This window comes from Trichosurus vulpecula, chromosome 6, assembly GCF_011100635.1.
Source record: "Trichosurus vulpecula isolate mTriVul1 chromosome 6, mTriVul1.pri, whole genome shotgun sequence".
Classification (NCBI taxonomy): Eukaryota; Metazoa; Chordata; class Mammalia; order Diprotodontia; family Phalangeridae; genus Trichosurus; species Trichosurus vulpecula.
In genome coordinates this window covers 72,513,354-72,538,363 of record NC_050578.1, presented here as the reverse complement: position 1 = coordinate 72,538,363, position 25,010 = coordinate 72,513,354, and the positions used below count along the sequence as shown (strand labels likewise).

The following is a 25,010-nucleotide window of genomic DNA, read 5'->3' as shown; positions in this document are numbered from 1 at the left end:
AGCGACTGTCCTTTGCCTCTTTTTAACCCCCAGCACTTAGCACAGTGCCTGGCACATAAGCACTTGATAAATGTTTACTGGACTGACTGTAAATGATAAGATGTTTCTCGTCCCTTGCCTCTCCTCCCCTTGTGACTTCTAGTCACAAGTCTTTCCCTTCAATACTGGAGTCTGTGTCTGTTATGATTCCCTCACTTTTGCTGTTCTGTCTAGTAAGCCTCCTGCTCCCTCTCACCAAACCAAACCTGCCTATTTTTCTGCTGAGTTTAATGTATTTCTAAACCACACTCTGTGTGTGTGTGTGTGTGTGTGTGTGTGTGTGTGTGTGTGTGTGTGAGAGAGAGAGAGAGAGAGAGAGGGTGTGGGTGTGTAGGGGTGTGGGTGTGTAGGTGGGTGTGGGAATGTGGGTGTGAGTATGGCTACCTTCATTTGTCCAGTTCAGATGAAAATGAAGTTCATGGGATACATGTGCCCCCAACACCCTTTCTTCCCTGTTTATACTCATCTCATGTACACCTTCCCAGTAATCTCATCCCCTTTCTCTTTTCTTCTCCAAAGATCATCAAAAACAGGATAAAATTATGCCCACCACTGTAGTCGGTCTTAATTTTCTCTATTACCCTCGCATAAATTAGTGCAGTCAGAGGTCCAATTCCCATGCAAACAAATTTGCAAATCTTCTTTTGTCTCCTGCATTTACATTTCAAAGTGTTCTTTCCGGTGCATTTTTAGAACTTTAATAGGGTGTTTGTAAGGGAACTGAGCTTCTGTAGGTCCTAACACACCACCATCTTCCCAGCCTTAATATTTGTAAACTCATCAACAAGCCATGAGAATGTCCTAATGACTCCCCTTACTCACAAACAAATTAAACCAGAGTTGGAAAGGATGGCTATACCTGCATTCTGAACAAGGGTGAAGAGGGTCATCTAAGGTGGAACATATAGATTTTTGCTATTTTGCAAACTTCCCAAGCAGGGCCACAAGCTAAGTGAATCTGGACCTTATGATTCCCCCTAAGCACAAATGAGTTTTTTAAAAGTGTAACGACAGAAGCTGGCAAGCAGGAGGATGTTTTAAACAAGTTCACCCCCAATGCATTCTGGGCTATCTCCAGTCATCCTGATGTATATCTGGCCACTGGACCCAGATGGCTCTGGAGGAGGAGAAAGATAGGCTGGTGACTTTGCATAGCTCTGCCTCACTTAATCTAATTCACTGCAAGTGATGGCATCGCCTTCCTGATGTCACGGTCCTCTTTGAGAACGAAAGACAAATAACAACAAAACAATGACCCCCCACTATTGTTCTATGCCTGGCTACTAGAAGGGAAGCCTTGACGCAGGAAAACTGACATCCCAAGTCTGGCTGAAGGGAAGAGTTACAGAGAGATGGTATCATCATTCTAAGGGTGGGGAGCTTGCTGCTCTTCAGTCATCTCCGACTCCTCCTGACCCCCTGGACCATGACACACTAGGCCCTTCTATCCTCCACTATCTCTCCAAGTCTGTCCAAGTTCATGTTCATTGTTTCTCTGTCCATCTCAGTCTCTGCTAGCCCCTTTTCCTTTTGCCTTCAATCTTTCCCAACATCAGGGGCTTTTCCAGTGAGTCCCCATAATTAGCTATACTTCTCTCCTCCTTCATCCAGGTCCTCATCACTTCATGCCTGGACCATGGTGATGGCAGCTGGTGGGTGCACTTGCCTCCAGTCTCTCTCTCCTTCAATCCATTCCCCATTCAGTTGCCCAAGTCTGATCATGTTACCCCTCTACTCAATAAACTCCAGTGGCTCCCTATCACCGCACCCCCCCAGGTCAAATACAAAATGCTGTGTTTGGAGCTCAAAATCCTTCACAACCTGTTCGATCTTTCCAGTCTTCTTACACCTTACTCCTCTCACCTCCATGTACTCTGAGATCCAACCACACTGGCCTTGCTGTTTCTCACAAAATACTTCATCTCTCCACCCCAGGCTGTCCCCCATGTGTGGAATTCCTTCTGTCTCTTGCCCTCTTTAAAGGAGGCCAGCTTCCTTTAAGTCTCAGCCAAAATTCTACTTACAAGAAATCTTTCCCAATCCCCCTTAGTGCTCATGTCCTCCCTCTAGTGATTATCTACTTTATCCTATATAGATACTGTCTGCAGTTGTTTGTGCCATATCTCCACATTAGACTGCACACACCCTGCTAGTAGGGACTGCTTTTTGCTTTTCTTTTATTCCCAACCCTTAGCACAATGACTGGCACATAGCAGGTGATTAATAAATGCTAGTTGCCTGACTGAGTGGCTGGTAAGCAAAACACCTCCCACTGTAGACCTATCACCCCCCAAGGAGGTGGGCTCTGTGGCCTCCAAGGTCCCTGTCAGTTCCAATTCAATGGTCCTAGTAGGCTAGTGTTTTACACCTAATTTTAAAACTTGCTCTTCTCATTATTACTACTCCCCTTGCTGATCTTATCAGCCCCCATGGATTTAATTATCATCTCTATGCTAATGGTTCTCAAATCTATCTATCCTGCCTTAATCTCTTCCAATCTTGCTTCTCCAGCTGCCTTTTAGACATCTCGAGCTAGATGTCCAGTAGACATCTTAATTCAACATGTCCAGATCAGAACTTATTCTCTTTCCTCCTAAACCCCTTTCCTTCCTCCTACCTTTCCTATGACTGTCAGGGACATCACCATCCTCCCAGCTGCTCAGAGCTCTCAACCTCAGAATCACCCTGGACTCCTCACCACTCCCATCCAATATATTGCTAAAGCCTATCCATTTCACCTTTGCAGCATCTCTTAAATACACCTCCCTCTCTCCTCTGACATGGCCACTACTCTGGTGCAGGCCCTCATCACCTCTCTTCTGCAACAGCTACTGGTGGGTCTGCCTGCCTCAAGTCTGTCCTCACTCCAATCCATCCTCCAGTCAGCCACTAAGGTGATTTTTTTTTAATCACAGGTCCAGCAACGTCAACCCCTATTCAATAAATTCCAGTGGCTTCCTATTGCTTCCAGGATCAAAAACAAAATGCTCTGTTTGGCATTCAAAGCCCTACTCCTGCCTACTTTTCCAGTCTTCTCACACCTTACTCCCCACCATATACTCTTCCATCCAGTGATTTACACTGGCTTCCTGGCTGTTCTACAAACAAGACAACCCATCTCTTGGCTCCAGGCATTTTCTCTGGCTGTCTCCCATGCTTGGACTCCTCAACTCCAACTACTGACCTCCCTGGCTTCTTTAGGTCCCAGCTAAAATCCTGTCTTTTATAGGAAGCCTTTCCCAACCCCTCTTAATTCCAGTGCCTTCCGTTAATTCTTCCCTATCTATCCTCTATATAGCTTGTTTGTACATATTTATTTGCTTGCTGTCTCCTCTATTAGACTGTAAGCATCTTGAAGGCAGGGATCATCCTTTGCCTCTTTTGTATCCCTAGTGCTTAGCACACAGTAGGTGCTTAATAATTATTGATTGATTGATTTTGCATATTCTATCCCCATATAACTCACTGATATGATTCATGCTGAAATATCTTTTACATTTCTTTGATTGCTCTTGGCTCTTCCTAGTCCCTTTCTACACATGTTCTTTTTTACTCTTATAGGACCTCTTCCCATTTTCATTGCACATAATATGTAGCTGTCTGGAGAACAGATCTCTATTTGTATCTACATATGTATAAATAGATATAGTTTTAAATAATTACAACATTATAATTACCTGTCTCTTAGGATACTCCACAGTTCTCCACCTAAGCAGGCCTCCAAGAGCATATAGACATACTTTCTGTCCTTGAAAGTGCGATAAAATCTGTGAAGACAGAAAATATAATCAGAAACATAAGTTTAGAACTATCTAACCCTAAAATTTACTAACCATATCATCAATTACATGTCTGGGTACTAGCGCTGAAAGTGTCCTGACATAGCCATATAAAGAAAAGCGGGGTGTTCTCAGTGAACCTGGGCCCATTTCAATATCACCTCTCTGCAGGTGATGAGGAGACCTTTAGAACCTCCATCGATTTCTGGAGTTCAGTTCTCTCTCTGCTGGATATTTCTAGTCATATTTCCCAGAGATACCTTAAATTCAAAAAGTCCAAAGATAAACTCATCATCTTCCTCCTTAAACTTGTTACTTTCCAACTTCCATATCTCCATGGAGGATACTACTAGCCTCCCAGAATTGAAACCTTGGGTTAATTTCTGACTCTTCCCCCCATTTTACTCCCATATTTAATAAATTGTTGAGTTTTGTTGATCCTCCATCCACAATATCTCTTTTTTCAGTCCCCCCGTCTTTACTCACACACTAATTTAGACCCTTATCTACTCTCCGCTTGACTTCTGTCATAGCCTCCCGACTGGTCTCCCTTCTTCTGGTCTTTTCCCTAGCCATCCTTCACAGAGATGGCCTGTGGGATTTGTTCTGTAATGTTTGGATTCAGTCAAAGGGCTGTACATGAGGACCTAGAGGGCCACATGTGGCCTAAAGGGCTGCAGGTTCCCCACCCCTGACTAGCTTCCAACCATGCCATTCGAATCAAATAACTCTTCAAGGTTATCAACAATCTCTTAACTACAAAATTCAGTGGCCTCTTCTCAGCCTTCAATCTCTAGAGCTTCTGCTACTGTTGAACCTCCCTTACCCACTTCATTTTTTTTTGGCAAGACAATGGGGGTTAAGTGACTTGCCCAGGGTCACACAGTTAGTAAGTATCAAGTGTTTGAGGCCAAATTTGAACTCAAGTCCTCCTGACTTCAGAGCTGGTCTATTGTACCACCTAGCTGCCCCTCCTACCCACACCCCAAAATCTTTTTCCCTTGACCTTCACAATAGCACTCTCTCTTCTTGTTCCCCTACTTGACCAACTTGTTCTTCATTCTCCTTTACTGGAGCAGCATCCTTCTGCCTAGTAAAGGTAGGTTCTCCCCAAGGCCTTGTCCTAGGCCTCCCTTCTCTCTTCTCTCTCTCTGCTACTCCCCTTGGTATTCTCACCATCTCCCAAAGGTTCAGTCATCTTTATGTGGATGATTCTCAAATCTATATATCTAGCTGTAATTTTGCTCCTATATTTCAGTCCTGTATTTCCAACTTTTTGTTGGGAATTTCCACTTGGATATTCTGTAATAATCTCAAACTAAACAAGAAAGTGGAAATCATTAGAGTTCCCCCAAAAGCACCCCTCCTCCAAATTTCCCCAGTTCTGCTGATGGCATTACCACCCTTCCTGTAACCCAGGGAGCCATCCATAACTCTCCCTCTTTATATCTTGTTAGTTGGTAAGTCCATGTTAGCCACTTCTGTCCTCCTCTCCCCACTCACGTGGCAGCTTCCTTGGTTCAGGCTCTCAACACCTTGCCCCAGGTTACTGTTGTAGTGGCCTAGCTGGTCTCCTTGTTTGTGGTCCCTCACACAATCCAGATTCCACACAGCCACCAAACTGATATTCCTAAAACACTGATTTTATCATTCCTCTTCCAACCAATCCACAAAAATCTTTAATGGCTAATTACTGTTCTGCTTCAGTCATTGAAAGTAAATGTCTTGGGGCAGCTAGGTGGTGCAGTGAGTAGGGCACCGGCCCTAGAGTGAGGAGGACCTGAGTTCAAATCCGGCCTCAGACACTTGGCACACTTACTAGCTGTGTGACCTTGGGCAAGTCACTTAACCCCAATTGCCCTGCCTTTCCCGCTCCAAAAAAAAAGAGAAAAAGAAAAGAAAAGAAATGTCTAAAGAGAAATGCTTTGAAATTCCTAGTGTTTACTTACTTTACAATAAAGGGAGAGCACATCTCTTCCAGAATCTTCTTTTCTGAATATATATGCTCCTGTTGCTTAGTGTCAACAATGTGCTTCTTCCTGATACACTTCATAGCAAATGCCACATTTTCATTTTTCACTTTAACCTAGGGAAGAATTTTTTTTAAATCCTTCACTGATATGATAAGAAATGGGGAAGACTGGTAATATGTACTAAGAGAAATTCTAACCTATTTGAGATTAATTTATTCATTAAAGTTAAATTGCATATAAGATTTTGACATTCTTAGCTCACTAAGAATTTAGTGTGTAGATTTCCCTCTCATTGTCTGCAAAATTGGGTTTATACTGATCTTTGACCCTGAAATTTCAATATAAAAGTAAGAAATAACTCTGGCTTAATGCTTAGACTAGAGGAGAGCAACAAAGATATGAAGGAACTTGGGATGTTACCTAGGGAACTAGAGGAAGAAAAGATTTGGGTGGGGCGGGGCATGATAGCCGTTTTCCAGTAGTTGAAAGCCTGTCCTGTGGAAGGATGTATATTTAGGCTCAATGTAAGGGAAAACCTCCTAACAATTAAGTCTGTCCCAAGCAGAATGGTCTGCCTTAGGAAGTAATGAATTCTTACTCACTGGAGGTCTTCCAGCAAGGTGAGGTATGTTGTAAAATAGTTTCTTCTTAAGGTAGGGATTGTATTATAATGTCCATGAGATCTCTTCCATCTCTGAGATTCTATCATTCTTTGAAACCTTATCATGACCTGACTGGGCAACATGAGAACTCTGAGCCAAATGACAAAAGAAGTGCTTCTATTTCATAAGCTTAGAGCTTCAAATTAAAATACTAACTCAATCTAGACGGTTATTTTCAGAATTTCCTTTTAAAGCAAAAATTTAAATGGTTGCGTGTATATGACTGAAAGCACATGTCTGTGACGGGCTGAGAAACTCACACTTAGGCTATATGTGATGGAGAAATTAGAAGTGAAGAAGTGCTGAATGTTACCAGCCATCACAATTGATGCTGAATCACTAACTGGGGGGGGGGGGGGGGGACACGATCACTTTCCGGTGTCCAAATCTGTTCTTTTTACAGCTTGGATAAAATAACTCTGCAATCGTGATAAATCACTCTAAAACCTGATATAAGGCAACATACTAAAAATACTTCTTTGAAGTAAGAAACAGAATGTTTGCCAGCTGAACAGAGCTGAAGGCCTGAATAGTGTGGGAGCTACTAGCAAGGGTTTTTACTAGTATTCTTCCATAACTGTTAGAACTAAGGGTTGTAGCAGATGGCGATTGTCAGCCTGGTTCCCTGTGGACAGTATTATTTAGAAAATGGCTCAATGGCAAAAGCATTAAGGGCTTTGTCATTTTAAAGCCGTGTGACCTCAGTAGACTCACAGCTCCACATTCCAGTATAGCCTTAGAAAACTTAACCTGGTCATATCACTACTGGCCCTTCACACAACTGTTATAAAAATCTGAGAGGTGATACAATCGAGGTCAACTGAAATTAGACCCTAAACTCCCTGTTTTTCATCTTAAGATGATAAATGCTACGTCTGGTCCTCAAACAGTCATTATAGCTATAGTTCCTATTTAGACCATAGGATTTTAGATACCCCAGAAACAAGGAAGGAAGGAAGAAGGAAGAAAAGTGGGAAGGAAGGAAGGAAGGAAGAGAGAGAAGGGGAAAGGGAGAAAGGGTAGGAGGAAGGGAGGGAGGAAGGGAGAAAGGGAGGGAAAGAAAAAAAGAAAGGAAAAAAGGAAGGAAAAAAGGAAGGAAGGAGAAGGAAGGAAGACAAGAGAAGGAAAGAGGGAATATGTATATTATATATGTGAGATTTTACATGTATAATGATATATAATATGTATGTATGTCACTCCACTACAAAATAAGCTCTTTTTAAGCCTAAAGTCTATGTGTTCCCCTCCTTTGTGGCTTCAGGGAATTTATTTTAGATGAAAATTTATGGGTTCAATCACCGTCACTCCCAGTCCAGAGTTAGGAAAATTCCTAACAGTTAGGGAAGAGGCCAGGCTTTTTAACTAAGTTTACATTTATATCTATTTCTAGTTAACCCCTAGCCTCTCTGTGGTTGAAGCAAAATTCAGGTTACTGGAAATGTTTGGGTAATAAAACAGTAGATTATATTATAGTGTCTGGATAAACAGGCACTGGGAAGGAAAACTGGGGAAAGAGCAGGCTTTTACTGGTGCCTGCCCTCAGTCCCTGAATAGGCTGGTGCCTTGGTGGCATCAGCCACAACCTTCTGCTCTGAGATGCCTGTGGAGCTGACAGCCCTCCTCGATCGCTCCCTTCTTTGCCGCAGCTCAGTCCTACCTTCTCTCTTCTCCTTTGGCTGGTTGCCCTGGGGCTGCTGGTTCTTGGCACTGTGCTGCAGCTCCACTCCTTCCTCTCTACTTTCAGCCCTCAGAATTTTGATCTGTTTCTGAAATAACTCCTTCCATTTATACAAATTGATTGGGACACGACCAAGGCTCTCACGCAACAGCTTTCGCTTTGGAGGACTAAGTGACAAAAAATACTCATATCTGTGACACACTGAAGCAAATTCCTAAAGGTAATGTAGGGGTCAACAGAACAACCAAACTTCTGGCCCTAGTATGTCCAGATCCTACCAGCATGAATGCATTGTCAGCTTTGATTTTAACGAATTCAAGTTTCTTTAATCTACTGGCAGAATACTACACATAACAGACTGGGACTCAAAGCTATATAGACTTTGACCATTCATACAGGTTGTGCAGAAACATCCAGGCTCGAGTTAAGTTGTCCCAGTGAATTACACAAGAGACCTGGACTTTCAACCTCTGAAACAGACCCAGGGAAATTTGATTCTGAGATTTTCCTGGTATCAGAGGAATGGAAGCAGTTGAGATAGATGCTGAGAAAGAGGACAACTATGTTCTCAATGAGTGAGTGGGATGTGTCCAAAGGGGTGACTCATAAATCTAATTCACCAACTCTCAACCATTCTGGGAAAGAGCTAGAAGATTCCTTTGTCTGTCAGTAATAATCTCTGAGAACATCTCAAGAACCTGTTAGTGAATGGCATCATCATCACAGAGTCTGATATCCAATATATATCTTCCATAGTACTGATACTAAAGAAGAATGAAAAAATACATTTGTGTGTTGACTACCACATTTTGAACAAAAGAACCAAACCGTGGTCCATTGTACCATGCCAAGAGTTCAAGATGTCGTGGACTGTTTATTAGGTAACCAATAGTTTTTGGATTGCACCTGCTCAGTAGCTATATTATCAGAATTTCCTTTTAAAGCAAAACATTTCCCCCTTCCCCCAAAGGCCGGGGAAGACAAGAAGACTGCTTCCATCTACCTAGGTGAAATTTCACTAGTTTGAGCACGTGTGTCAAGGTGGCTTGGAGGTATTTGCTATTTTCCAAAGACTGATAGAAAAAGTAGTTAGAGACATGAACTAACTGTAAGGACTGGTATGCCTTGATCATATCATTATCTTTTGGAAGACCATGGAAGAACAAAAATAAAGTAAAGCGTAAAAATGTTGGATTGCCCTGAGAAAAAAATAACTTGAAACTTTACAATAAGTGAGTGATGGTTATATGAAAACAGTTACCTATGTCATCAGAGGCCTATTACCCCATCCACAAATTGGAATTCCTCACACTGAAAAGGGCAATCACTAAGAAATTTAAAGACTAAGTATATGGAATAAAGTTATAAGTTTTGGCTGACACCTGACATATCCTGTTGAATGCCAAGTTGGATGCCATTTGCCAGAAAAAGGAGGTGGCAGTAGCCAATTCTGAGTTCAGCATACATCAATAACCAGAACAGACTAATGTAGATGTGGGTGCCCTGTCCAGAAGGCTATGTGACACCAAAACTGGGGTCATACCTGAAGAATAACAGCCCAGCAGCCAGAATGCAGAGAGCAATAGAGCTGAAAGCTTGGGATGTTCCCCAATCAGCATACCACAAGCAGATGGACACTTCCCTCCCTGAGCCAAGTTTCTCTTTTTTTCTCAGCTATCTGTGGATGCCTGACAAAGAGGTCAGATGGCTGACAAAGGATTGTGGGAGTTAGCATAATCCTAGAAGCAAGGCTCCAAATACCAAAGGCTCAAATGCCAATCCCTTGAAGGTTGAAACAATGGCAAAAGTTGGAGCTGGGCAAAACTGACACTGATACCATGTGTGGTACCAAGAAGCAATATGCCCAGGGCATATTGCTCCAAGGTCATGGAGGCTTTATGTGATGACTTTGGACAAATGGGTCCAGAAAGGGCACTAGAACTAGTACAAAACAGATGTTTCTCTCCCAAGATGGCCTCACACAGAACTGAGAAGTACCAGGTTTGTGTCTAGTGTGTACAAAGAAAAGTATCCCCAAGTACTTCTATGTATTTAAGACAAGCACTAGTAAACATTTAGAACTTCTATCTCTTTATCTCTTGCTGTCATACAGACAGCGAGAACACAAGTCACATAGTGATGGTAACTGGCCACTCCATATGCACAAGCATAATCGAAAGATTCCACAGTTGCTAAAATATTGTGTGAGAAGTAGTTTTGGGTACAAGGGCTTCTGAAAGTACACTGTTCAAAGACATTCTAGCTTTGGCTGGCATTAGGAAGTCTATAACAATGTCTTACCATCCTTAAGGGCACCTGTAACCTGAACATTTCAACCATATACTAATGGACATGTTGGGCACACTGAGACTAGTGCCAAAATCCCAGTGAAGCCAATACATGACTTTCCTAGTACATGCATACAGTGTCAGAAATGAAGCCACCCACTCTACTCTCTATGTGTTGGTACTGGATCATGGGGCATGCCTACCTACTGATTTGTGTTTTGGAGTCTCTGAAGGTACAGAGACTGCAGACACACACAATTAGAACATCTCTCGACCAAGATAAAAACTGAAGGAAGCTTACAACCCAGCTACAACTTCAGTCTGAAAGAATGCTAAAATAAATAACAATATGATGCTTGAATTCAATATCAGCACCTCCAATGAGGTGACAGCATTCTGCTGAGAAATTCTCATGTCCACAGAACAAACAAATTAGCAGATCTATGGAAAATATTTTATACTTGGTAGTGTAGAGACTGGATGACTTACTTGCTTTCAAAACCATTCTAGGAGCTGGTGGGGGCATTTCTAAGACAATCCACCATAATTGCTTATTACCAATAGGTGAGTCAGACTCTCTGATGAGCAAGTTGAGACTAATAAACATTTATCTCAGGAGATTCTAAGCCCAAGAGACCACCTTCCAGTCATACAGTCTACCAGACCCAGACAGTAGCTCAGAAACAGACATTTCAAGTAAAGAAGATTTTCCATACTATACTCCATAACCAATACCAATGCTAGGCATCCTGGGCCCCCCACTCTATGGTCTAAGAAGGAGGACTATAGTTCTGATGAGGAGATAGATAGACAGACAGACAGATAGATAGATACCACATATATTTATATGTTATATATTTGCCTATTTGTATATTCATATAATATGATATGTATGTATATATTAGAAAGAGAGAGATAAAGGTAGCACACATATTGCTTATGAGATATAAATGAAATCCTTAGATTTCCAAGGTGAGCCCTATTAGGCCCTCTATAGAATAACCTTTTTTTTCTTACTGAAATAGGTCTTTAAGTTGAAATATTGTATCTGTATTGATCTCTTACAGTCCTCTTTGGGTGTTCCCATTCACATTAAATATTATAAAAGGATGTGCTGCTATGGGAAGCTTTCAGTAACACCTAGACTGGCAACATTTACTTTGTAGTGTAGACCTCCAAGTGTGTAATGTTCATCTAAATTCTATTGCTGTCCTTCAGTCTAGCATAATGTGCTATATCATGGAAATCTACCTGATGATTGAGGTCCTGTAAAATACTAGGGGTGGGAGGGAAACTCATTTTAGGGACTCAGGCACATTAAATATTAAAATCAAAATTTTCTCTTGGATGTTTGAAACGTAAACCCCTTACAAGTTCAACTCTTCCGAACCCACCGACACCCAGTGTGGTGACAATCTCGAGGTTCTGGAATGGGGACGAGGAGGAGAATTTGGCCACTTTCTCCTTCAGCTGAATCATCTCTAGAGACAGAGCTTTGGTCTGCCTCCAGCCAGACATGGATCTCCTATGGAGAAAAAGTAAAATTATGAATTGTTCTTTCTGGCTAGCCAAGGATATAATACTATATGTGAAGGCCCATCTTATCTTCACCTCGTGGTTTACTGCCTAGAGCTTCTGCAAAGACAATCTCATTTTTGATGCTAGATCAAATGGGGGGAAAATGTCTAAAGACACCAAGAAGCAGCCAAGTTTACCTTTAAGAGCCAGTGATTTTAAAGGTGTAATCAGAACCAGATTTCCTCTGTTTCATTAGAATGTCACACTGCAAAACCTCCCAAGGCAACCTGAGATTTTCATAAAATCTTATGACTTCCTATGGATAATTATAATCATTGCTATGTGAAACATTAAAAATCAAGTGTTCAATTTGTTTCCAAATATTGCTGTTCTAAAATAGTTATTCATCTTTTCCGATTAGCGTTTGTTGCTGTGGGTTGGATGCTAATGAGCTGTCAGTACTAGCATTGTACAACAGGATGCAAATTGCCATTATCTCCCTTACAAAAATGTGTGGGAATTTGACTGAATGTTCTCATTCTAATTCAGGCCTTCAATTTTCTGTTAGTTGTGGCTGTGTGATTTGGAAGTAATTAACTGGTGCATGTAGGCCTGGGCATTTATTAACATTAATAGGTTCTGTCTGCTTCTGCAAAATGTGTCAGGAAAGCATTTGCCTCAAAATGTTCTCAGGTAAGCTCAAAAGAGAAAAAGAGAAAAGCTTCTTGATTGCTCATCAAAGAGGTGCTATGGTGTGGTTCCCACTCTGCCATATTTTAGAGACCTGTTCAAGCCCGGAGAGTGCAGAGGAGGGGAGGGAAATGCCTTTAATCAAACAATGTGCTACAGAAATCAATCAACAAATAATCACTTATGAAAATGCCTATTATTTGCCAGGGATTTTGCTAAGCACTGAGGGTACAAAGACAAAAGGAAAACAATCTCTAAGGTCAAATAACTAAGAGTCTAGCAGAGTAAACAACATGTATATTATAGAAGCGTATTTGCAGTATGCATGACATAGCTTTGGATAGAAGGGCTTGGTATCTGGGAGGATTAAGGAAGGCTTCATCTAGAACAGAGATGGGGAACCTACAGCCTTTAAAATTTGGATTCAGTCGAAAGGCTGCACTTAGGGATCTGGAAGGCCACATGTGGCCTCAAGGCCTCAGGTTCTCTACCCTTGATCTAGAAGGTAGTGCCTTAGCTGAGTCTTATGGGTGAGAGAGAGAACAGAGAGAGAAACATCTGGTGTGCAGAGCAACAGGGAGGCCAGGATGGCAGAATTGCAGTGTTTTGAAGAGGGGAATATGTAAGAATGCTGGAAAGGCAGAAAGAGGCCAGGAGGTGAAGAGACTTAAGTCCCAAAAGAGGGGTTTATGTTTCTTTCACTCTCTGGGTACTAGGGAGCCACAAGTATCTCCTGAGGGGAGTGGGTGAGTGATACATTTAGGTCTATGCTTTGTCTTGTCAGCTGTGTGGAGAAAGAATGGTTCAGAGCATGAAGAAGCCCCAAGTGAGGAATATAAATAGAAAGCTATTCCAGTAGTTGAGTGAGAGATGATAAGGATTTGAACCAGGAAGGGACTGTGTAAGTGAAGAGAAGGGTACATATATGAGAGGTGCTAGAGAGATCAGAGTATCTTTAAACTTGTCATAAAATATCATATGTGATATTTCATCCCTCATAAGAACAAAACAAACAAGGCCAAAGGTAAGTAAGAATTTTATCCACTCAACTTTGGCCAAGCAGATGGCCACTCCCCAAAATAGGATCTTGAGTTATCAAACTTCTGGTCATTTTTGTCCATCTCTACCAAGAGATACTCAACCTGACACTTTTCTATATGAAAATTTGGCCAAGTCAGATTATAGTTTGCATGTGACAGACAATTTCTTGTCAATATACATGACAGAAGCTATTTTTTCCTCCTAACTAGTTACAATGGATATCTATTTGATTTCTAGCAATATACAGAATAATTCTTCAAAAAGAGGCTACCTTTGGGTGGCTGTTTGGGTTCTTTAGAATTATTAAAACACTGCCCTAAGTCCTTGAAGCAGTCAGTACTCAGAACAAATCCTTTGTTGTTCTCCCTCAACCTCCATTTTCAGGTGTGATAAATATGATACACAAAGCCTATTTTCCCCTCTACAATTAGGAGGAGAGTATAGAATTAAGGCTCTCCTGAGATTAATGATACTTTTTTTGTGGTAGAGATGGCCCGAGCATGAGAGAAAACTCCATTCTCCCTCATTAGAATGTAAGCCCCTTGAGAGCAGCAATTGCTTCATTCTTTTGTCTTACTACCACTTACCATAATGCCTGGCTCATAGGGGTTGAATTAATTAATAATAATGATATATCAATAATTATATTATAATAATACTCTCATATAATATATTGTATACTAATATTAATTAATTGAAAATTTGTTGATTGATTCTTAGACATTCTCACTCCTAGATTTCATACTGGTAGAGTAGATTAGATGGCAGTCCAAGGAGACAACTTATTCTTAGGGACCTTCTTACCAGAAACATTCCCTTCACACTTCCTGCATCATCAACAGACAAGGAAAGTGTGGCATCGCTCACACTGGGAATTTGATAATACTCTTCCAAATCTATTTGGATTTTTTTTCCTATTTCTCACATGCTATTTCCTGGCTAAAGAGGCATCCAGGGGAATGACTGGGGATTAGAAGCCTCTTCTTACCCCTAAAGCAACCCCAATCAGCTAGATGGTCTTCCCTTCTGTGGGAGCTACCAAAAGATGATGCCCACTCTGGGTAAAATGTCTCCCACTTACTTGGCATGCCTTTTTTCATCATCACGGTTCAAGTTCGCCACATATCCCTCAAGGTACTTTTGGAGTTCTTCGAAGGTCCCAACTGTTTGACTGAATGTTCTAAAAAGGAAAACACTCACAGTCACCCTTCTCCCTATACCAATTAAATTATAGCTATTTTTTTAAAGTTGATTTAAGTTGTAGAGCATTAATTTTGTTTTTCTTTTGGCAGTGGCTCTGGGCCTTTCATTTCATTGGTATAGGGAAGTCCCGGTTTGGAAGATCCCTTCAATAATGCACCTGTTCAAATTGTCTGTAACTTGTAAAGCCTTGTTGATTGTCTGGGGTTCAGGTACTTGCCTAGGCCCACACAGCTGGTGTAAATCCATGTCCTCCTGACACTAATGCTGGTGTAGCACTAATGTGCTACACAGCCTCTCAAAGAATACTAACAAAATTATATGGGGTGTCCCCAAACTATGCTATCAAAGCTTAAAACTGCACTAAAACTTTTGGAACACCCCATAGAATCAGTTCTCAGGGTTCAAGAAAGTAGTCGGGGTTATCAGTGAGAGGGTAAAGATGCCCTCTGGATTTTTCCACTGAAGGCTAGGAGAAATGCAGTGGTACCGTTCATTCCTGCCAACAAGCCCACATTATTACATGTTTACTGGATAATTTGATCTCAGAGGCCAACGACATTAGTGTAGCTAAATGAGGCTTTTGTCCACTGAAAATTAAGGATGGAGTATTCTTCCCTCTGACCCCAGAATATTCTTCTCTTCACATTTCTTCATATCCTTATTTCTGCCAATACTCTAAGAAGCCTTAATTTCATCAGGATAGGTACCCTCTCCACCCATTAGGTCACCATGCCTTAGAAGAAAGTGTTCACAAGTTGCTATAGCTAAACAAAATTTAACACCTGGTGGCAAACAAACCCTCTGGTGACAAGTCCCTCCACATTTACCATTTTGGTGCTTAGACAAGGCATACATGGCCTAACAGTGGGCCAATATGCCAAGCAGGCCTTTCCTGCTTTTTAGGACAGAGCCTTCAAACCTACATGTCATGGTAAGACAATGCGAAAATGTCTCCATCTATTTAATCTAAATGTCTTAGTCTTAACTCTGCATGTCTGTATGAAGACCTGAATCATCCTGCTTCTCCTCACCACACTTCAAATAATTTTTTGTGTATTTGTGCAAAGTCGTCACCTACTCCCTTTGTTCCATGGATGGTAGCAAAGAGCTGGGAAGAACGCTTTACTCAGAGGCTCAAGCCTGAGTTTGAATCCTGGCTCAGCTACTTACTACCTGGGTGACCTTGGGCAAATCTCTTAATCTCCCTGGGGATCCACTTGGTCATCTATAAAATAAAGGAATTAGATGCTATATTTTCTAATGCTCTGTCCAGATCCAGATCCCCTGAAGTGTTCCTTCCCCTCAAATGTCTCTGCAACATGGAAAAGTATATCACTGCTCACCTTCGAAACTCCTTCATTGGGTTATTCTCTGAAATTTCCTCCACATGGCGCTCCTATCTCTCAAATGACACCCACACACTTCGACCTCATATTATAGTTATTTATATACTCCCAAATCTTCAAACTCTTCCTATCTAATGCCATCAGACACACTCAGATCTTCCCTATTCTTTAAAAAAAAAAAAAACAACTTTCACTAGACCCTGAAGCTGTCACCCTAAATGGCTCCTCCCTTTCTCAGTCCAACTCTGAAAAAGCTGTCTACACGTGATGCCTTTGCTTCCTGTTCTCCCACTCACTACTCAAACCTTTGCAATATGATTTCTAACCCCATCCATCAACTCAACTGAAATTGCTCTCTCTAAAGTTACCAATGATATTTTAGTATTTATTTATTTTAATCTGATATTTATTGTAATCTGATGGCATGTTCTCACTTTTCACCTTCTTCTACATATCTACTGCATCTGGCATCGTTGACCATTCTCTCCTCCTGCACACTTTCTCTACTCTGGGTCTTCAAGATGCTTATCCTTCCTGACCACTCCTTCTCTGTCTCCTTGCTGGCTTATTATCCATATCATCCAGGGGTAGGGAACCTATGGCCTTAAAGTCACATGGGGCCTTCTAGGTCCTCAAGTGAGGCCGTTTGACTGAACATGAACATTCCCAGAATGTAAAGTTTGGATTCAGTCAAAGGTCCACACTTGAGGACCTAAAGGGCCACATGTGGCCTCAAGACCGCAGATTCCCCAACCCTGTGACATGACCCCTCACTGTGGGTGTACCCTAAGCTTCTGTCCTACACTCTCTTCTCCTTCTGTCCTTTCTCCCTTGGTAATTTCATGAGCCAGGGTTTAATTATTATCTCTATGCAAGTGACTCACACATCTTTTTATCAAGACCCACTCTCTTCCCTGAGCTTCAGTCCCACAACAACAATTGCCAATTAGACATTTTGAACTGGAGAATTGACTTGTAGATGAGAATATGGATCAGGATTTTTAAGTGGTGATGCAGGGGAAGAATTTCCTCTTGGAAAAAGATAAGAACAAGGATTCCTGCATCAGAGATAGCCTTTCTCCAACAATAGGAGGGTACTCACTCTCGATCAATAACCAAACATGCCACATCATTTTCTTCTGCGATGATGTTAGCTGATCTGACGTCATCACTGTTGAGGGGAAAAAAAGACACCTTTCACTTCTGCTAAGAAGTTAGAAATACATATGACAAATGCACCAATCAATGTCCCCTAAGCAATAATATCTCTGTTATAACACTTTCAATCAATAAATGACAAAGGATACATGATTGATTATTTGGTATTACAAGTACTGGGTAAAAGAATTTCACTAAATGTCTACTTCTGTCTGCAGTGTTCTTCATTCATGAGTATTCCCTTTTTCAGATGCTAGGAGCCTCCACTATGACTTTCAATAATATAATAATAATCGAGACATTTGTATCTATATGTTTGATTCTTATCCATGTGTCTATCCATCCATCCATCCATTCACCCCCCAATCTACCTCCCCACCTTCCTACCTATTCTATCTTTGGTCCAGTTTTGTGATTCTATTGGTACAAGGAATTCCGGGTGTGGAAACTCCTTAAATCAATGCAGATAAGCAATTGATCTGCAACTGATAGTCTGAGAAAGTTGCCTTTGACACTGAGAGTCTAAGTGACTCATGGTCCCAAAGTTAGCAAGCATCAGATAAGAGAAATGAACCCACATCTTTCTGACTCTTTCTTGACCATGACAGACTGACTCCAATAAAGCTACCCAAATAATAAAGATGCTCCCGCTACATTCAGTAATGTAAACACAAATATATGAGTGTTCACCATTCTGAGAGTCACCATCCTAAGGTGACCCCCAGAAGAGCACATATGGATGTGGGAAGTGGACAGACAACCCTATGCTCTCTAGGGAAGCAGATTTCTTTCCCATGTCTCCAAACAATGCAGCCTGTATTTCCTTGAGCACTACGTGCTATCATCACTCAGAAGCCTTGTATCCAAGTGACACCACCTCTGTTCTTTCATACTCATTAGAAGCTTGCTATAATAAAACAGCAAGAAACTTAAAAGCCTTTCTTGGCAATAAGGAGGGTAGCTCATCCACAACCGATACATAGTAATTTGCAGGAATGCTGATTTCAGACTTAGCTTGTGGGTCGTGTGTCTGACATGTAAATTCCTATTACAAAACAGAGGCAGGCCTCTGAGTTCTTATGAGAAAACAGTACTTTGAATGAAATCTTGAGAGCTTATGAAGTTTATTTTTGAAATCACTATGTAAACCCTAAGGATTTATTTTAATAGATTCTAAAAGCACCCCTGAGGTAAGTTTGTGTCCAACCTTAGAAATAGAAAGAAAGCCATTCTGACAGGGTGAACAACAGTAGCTTTAAGTAGTGACAAAACAAAAAAGCAAATAACACTGTTTGCTGGCATTTTCTTTCTCTCTGGCTTTAGCTTTGTGACACTGAAATGGCTTTGGGGGTTGTTTGGCCATTACAAGAGGGTCAAATCATATTCTTCATTGGAATAATTAAAATCAACCTAGCTAAAATATATGACAAATTTCCTTTTTAAGTATCCAAAGAAGATATATTCCTTTTCTAGGGAGCATTAAAATCACAGCATCTTTGAAAATTTCTGAGGTAATTCAAACCTTGGTAATCTGATTCATAGGCTTTACATGAAAAGTATGTTAACCACAATTGAAATTAAATCTGCTTAAATTCAGATTGGGCATATGTTCAGTACAACCAAAGTGGCTTCTTCCTGTCTCTCACAGACATTTCTCTACTTTTACAAGCTCTCTCCCATGACTAGAATGTATCCTCTCCTCATCTTTGCTGCTGGAAATCCCTAAATTCCTTCAAAACTCAGCTCAAACACCACTTCCTGTATGAGACCTTTCCTCAACTCCTCCCCCAAACTGCTTCTCTCTCCACAAATTTATCTGGTATTTATCTTTATGTATTAATATCTACCTATCTATTTCTCCATCTGACTGTCTGTCTGTATGTATGTATTGTCTCATCCAAACAGAATATAAGCTCCTTGAGGGCAGGAACAATTTAATTTTTGTCTTTTTATTCTCAGCACCTAGCACGAAGCTTGGCACAAAGTAGACAATTAATATACGCTTATAGATAAATTGGTTGGTGCATAATGTATTTTTATTTCAGATCCCATGGCAAATGAAAAATAGGTAGCATAAATTCAGTGTTAAATTGCATACTCTAAGTAACAGATTTGAAATACATATAGCCTTGAGGAAAAAAATTCAATTTGCTTTGAAAAATCTTTTTCAGATTGTTTAATACCATCAACAATCTAAATTATCAAAGGTTAAAAGGAAAAATTGTCAGGAAAAAGTCGTTTCTATCAAATATCTCTGATCTGATATGTAAGATATGTAGGCAATTAAAAGAACTATATATGACCAAAAGCCATTCTCCAATAGATATACGGTCAAAGAATATGAAAAAAAGTTGACCAGGACCACATAGCTATTAAGTGTCAAAGGATGTATGCATAGGAGCACTTCTTAGTCCCTTCCAATAGCTCACCACCTTTGTGTTCATTTAGTCATTTGCCCCTGTTTCATCTCCTGTACAAAACTAGATTATTCTAAGATCAAATCAATTGAAAAAAATGTATAAAATTTAATTTAAATTTGCAATATTTACTGGTTTGGGTTAAACAGAAACAAAATTTTTGCACAAATTAGATTGGTTCACTTCATAAAAAAGAATCTGATATAGGAAATACATTTAAGAAATAGCAGGTCTATTGGATAGAAGAAAATTTCACAACCAAGCAAGGGATAGAGAGGATCACAGAAGATAAAATGGCTAATTTTGATTACATAATGTTTAAAAGTTTTTTGTACAATCAAATCCAACAAAGCTACTATTAAAAGGAAAAAAATTAGCTAGGGAAATTTTTGCAGGAAGATTCTCTGATAAAGGTATCATTTCTTATATCTTTATCTATCTACACATACATGTAGTATCTATATCTATCTATCTATATATGGAACTGATACAAATTTATAAGAATAAGATCTATACCCTGCTTGATAAATGATCTAAAGATATGAGTAAGCAATTCTCAAGAGAAGAAACCCAGGCTATCTATAATCATATGAAAAATACTCCAATAATTAGATAAATGTAAATCAAAGCAATTGTGAGATTCTGCCTCACAACCATCAGAATGGCAAGGATGACCAAAAAATCAAATAACACATGTTAGAAGGGCTCTGGGAAAATGGGCATGTTGATGCTGTATTGGTAGAGATATGAATGGGTCTAACCATTCTGGAAAGCAATTTTGAATTATACACAAAAAGTTACAGAATGGTGCATGCCCCTTGACCCAGTTATACCACTTCTAGGGCTGTATGCCAAAGAAAGAGGAACTGGTCGTATATGTACGAAAAATATTATGGCAGCTCTTTTGTGGTGGCAGGAGACTGGACACTAAGAGAATGTCTATCAATTGAGAATATCTATCAATCGAACAAATTGTAATATATGAACACAATGGGACACAACTGTGCAGTATGAAATGAGGAAATAGATAATTTCAAAGAGACGTGGAAAGAACTGTGTGAGCTAATGCAGAATAAAATGAGCAGAATCAGGAGAACAATTTATACAATAACAACATTACTATAAAAATAAACAATTTTGGAGACTTGTATAAACTGGTGAAAAATTAAATGAACAGAACTATGAGAACAACTTGTATAGTAACAACACTTTAAAAGCATGTGTAGTTTGAAGGCTCAAAGAATTTTGATCAATGCAATAATCAGCCATGGAGGAGAGGTGATAGATTCAGGCTGCAGAATGTGATGGATAAAGAGATAGATAGATAGATAGATAGATAGATAGATAGATAGATAGATAGATAGATAGATAAATAGATGGACAGATGAGATAGACAGACAGACAGACAGACGGACAGACAGACAGACAGACAGACAGACAGACAGATAGATAGATAGATAGATAGATAGATAGATAGATGGATGGATGGATGGATGGATAGATGGATAGATAGACATGTCTGTATGTATATATGTGTACATGTAATATTCATATACAATATATATTATACATACATACATTTGCTTGATTATGCATGTTTGTTACAAGGATTTTGTTTTTCTTTTTTCAAGTGGGATGGGTGTAGGAGGGAGAAGTAGATTTCTGTTAATTAAAAAATAGAACTTCATTTTAAAAAAATATGTAGAAATATCATTCCCAAACAGTGTACCAACCTGATGAGAGCCTTTTCTCCAAAGTAATCACCTTTTTGCAGTGTTTTAATCAGCTGAGGTTGATCGTAGCCTTCAGTACTCTGAGTGACTTTCACCTGGGCAGCAATAAAACAAAAGAAGTTCACCAAACTCATGTTTTAATTATTCTGATATCCATAAAAGAGGTAGGCATGCTGAGCACATAGTAGGCATTCAACAAATGTTCTTTGAAGTCATTTACAAATTCTGATGACAGCTCTAGTATGGCACAAGACTCACGTCAAGTCAAAAAGTACTTATTAAGCACGATAGGAAATAGAAAAAAAGGGAATGTCAGGACAAACAGGCTCAGGAATGTATATAAAAATGAATATTCCTTCCTCCACAACCCCAGGTGCTGGTGAATATACATAATAACAATGGGGTTCTAGATGCTTATCTTCTAACAACAAACATAAGGAGGGCTTTTTTGGTTCCTATGGAATTTTTATGTGAGTCTAAATTTTAACTTTAGAGATACACATATTAGCTACAAATATATTAAAAGATTATTTGTTTATTCATTAAAATCATATTACTGGGGAAATGGAAGGCTACGATAAGAAATGCGATTTATAAATCTATTCAGTAACTTAAGGAAAACCTTCTCACGTGGTTGATTGGAAAGTTTTCCCAGTAATGGGACAGCAAGGCAGGGAGGTTTCTTAATACAACTTGCTGCTTGTGTCACATCCAGAATTGTGGGACAACAGCTGGCTACAAATGCCCATTAAGGCTCAACTGCAAAAAGTCATGCCATTTAATCTCACCTCTAGGTAAATCTATAGAATCTTGACAGCTATATTGACTCATTTTGGCTGAGAAATGAATCTCAATACTAAGCTGAATCTTCTGATAATATATATTGAAACCATGTCAGTTAGCTCAAGATTTTTTTAAGTGTATTAAAAATGACACATCCCTTTTCACCCTTTCCAGTTAATTAAATAAGAATGATCACCCTGATTTATTTATCTTTCATTCTAGGGCCACCAGAAGTTCAGTTAAATTCTAGGATAGTTCAGAATTGATCCAGAATATCCCAGACAATCAGGTCAATGAAATATCAATCTTTCTGGGGTCCTATAGTACAGGTCCCAGGTTTTTTGTTTGTTTTTTACTCCCCTGGAATTCTCAGGGTTAATTGCCCCACTGTCTCTGGGGAGATGAGACATATGTTATAATATAACCTTCCTAGGCACCAAATGAAATCCATCGAGAAGTAATCTGGCCATAGATAAAGGCAATCATGATGATAAAAACTCTTGAACCCATGTGGCATGGGGAGTGGCTGAAGGAATGGAGGATGTTTACTGAGAAGACCAGGAGAGAAGGTGGGGATAGAGGAACAAGATAAGATCCTCTTCTTCAATAATCTAAAGGGCTATAATGTAGAAGAGAGATTAAATTTGTTCTGTTTGACCCTAGAGGGCATAACCAGGAACAATAGATGAGTATCACAAAGGGTCAAATATAGGCTTAATGTCAGGAAAAAATTCTGAAATTGTCTAGAAGTTAAAGGAGACGCCTTTAGAAGTTAGTGCATTCCTCCTCACTGAAGGCCTTCGAGCAGAAAACGGGTGGCCACTCGTCTAGGATGTTGTAATGAGGATTCTTTTTCTGGTATGGGTAGGATGAGATAACTGAGGTCCCTTCCAATTCTAAATTTCATGATTTAATGTTGTCGCACAAGTTCTAGCTGAGGTCCCATGCCTGATGTAATGGCTTAGAGCCTGGGAATTCAGATAAACAATCCCTTCAATAAAAAAAAATATCCAACAATCCCCTGCAAAAGGTAATATACAAAGTGACAAAAAGCAATCCAGAAGATGAAAGCAGGTAAAAGTTGCCAGCAAAGAAATTAAAAGCAGTAAGTAAGAAAGCCACCTCAGGAGCTACTTCACCAAAGTCTTAAAAATCTACCTTGACCAAAAGGCCTATAGCTATTTCCCAGATAAATCTATTTGGAGGCAAAGTTAACTTCAACTATAGTAGGTCTTCTCCAGTGTCTTGACTCACATCATTCCCCAATTAGTACAGTGGGGAGTGTGGGAGTTAATTCAAGGGTCCCTAGGTAACTTTTCGCAGGAAATGAGACAGGGATGTGTTTTATTTATATGAATTTACAATTAGTTTAAATGTGTTAATTTTCAGTGGGAATTTCTTGGATTGAAATCCTGTTTTCCTTAAATTTCTAAGATATTATATTACCACAGCTTTTCTTCAATCCGAATTCTATGTCTACTCTCAAAGGAGATCTTCACAATTTTACTTCAGTCATAGTTATTTCCTCTATGAATCTACTGATAATGATTAAGCAACTTGTATCTAGGAAAACCCACTATTAGTTTTCTGTCCCATGTGAATTATCTGAGGTTTTATAGGCTGCTCTTCCTTTTCCAGGAAAGCCGTGACAACATCTACATCTATGATTTCATTCTGGTATGAATTACCTGGTCTTCCCTAAGTTCTGTGCTCTATCTGAAGGCCTTCTCATGGTCATTACATTTATAAGGTTTCTCTCCCGCGTAAATTCTCTGATGTTGAGTAAAATCTGAGCTCCACTTGACAGCCCTTTTCATATTCATCACCTTCCTAAGGCTTCTCTTCTAAATCAACTTTCTGATGTTCAATAAATTTTGTCTTCCAGATGAAAGTCTTCTTATATTCATTACATACAAATTGTTTCTTTCCAGTATGAACTCTGAAAATCTCCCCACATTCATTACATCAATATGGTTTTTCTCCAGTGTGAATTCTCTGATAATCATTAAATCATGTCTTCCAGCTGAAGGCCTTCTTACATTCATTGAACTCATATGGTTACTCTCCAGTATGAGTTCTCTGATGCTGATTAAGTCCTATCTTCTAGCTGTAGGTTTTTTCACATTCATTACATTCACATGGTTTCTCTCCAGTATGAATTCTCTGGTGATCAGTTAAGTATTGTCTTCTAGCTAAAGACCTTCTCACATCCATTACATTCACATGGTTTCACTCCAGTATCACTCCTGTCTTCTGGCAGAAGGCCTTCTCATATTTACTACATTCATAAGTTTTCTCTCCAGTATGAATTCTCTGGTGACCTGTAAGTATTGTCTTCCAGCCGAAGATCTCACATTCATTACATTTATTGGGTTTCTCTCCAGCATGAATTTTCTGATGTTCAAGAATCTGTTTTCTGGCAGAAGGTCTTTTCACATTCATTATATTCAAAAGGTTTCTTCTCGAGTATGAATTCTCCAATGTTGAGTAAAATTTCTCTTCCAAAGGAAGGCCTTCCCACATTCACTACATTCATTAAGTTTTTCTCCTGTATGAAGTTTCTGATGTTCAACAAAGCATATTTTTAGAGGAAGACCTTACCATATTCATTACCTTCAGGATCACAGTACTACATAGATCTCAAGTATAAGAATAAGGTTTCCTTTCTTCATTGTGTAATTGAGGGAGACAAAAAAAATGTC

At 39.7% G+C, this 25,010-nt stretch overlaps 1 protein-coding gene across 3 annotated transcripts in view; it reads right to left on the bottom strand.

Moving 5' to 3' along the window:
- Positions 1 to 25,010, bottom strand: part of PRKG2 (protein kinase cGMP-dependent 2) — a 123,829-nt gene that overhangs the window by 43,676 nt on the left and 55,143 nt on the right. For 2 of the 3 annotated variants that reach the window (XM_036764391.1, XM_036764390.1), the window contains exons 7-12: positions 21,526 to 21,620; positions 17,320 to 17,388; positions 14,750 to 14,848; positions 11,791 to 11,944; positions 5,768 to 5,904; positions 3,717 to 3,806 (exon numbers count right to left, since the gene is read on the bottom strand). In XM_036764391.1, the coding sequence (XP_036620286.1) occupies positions 3,717 to 3,806; positions 5,768 to 5,904; positions 11,791 to 11,944; positions 14,750 to 14,848; positions 17,320 to 17,388; positions 21,526 to 21,620 (644 nt within the window). The remainder of the gene's footprint in view (positions 1 to 3,716; positions 3,807 to 5,767; positions 5,905 to 11,790; positions 11,945 to 14,749; positions 14,849 to 17,319; positions 17,389 to 21,525; positions 21,621 to 25,010) is intronic. The other variant, XM_036764392.1, reaches the window with a different exon arrangement.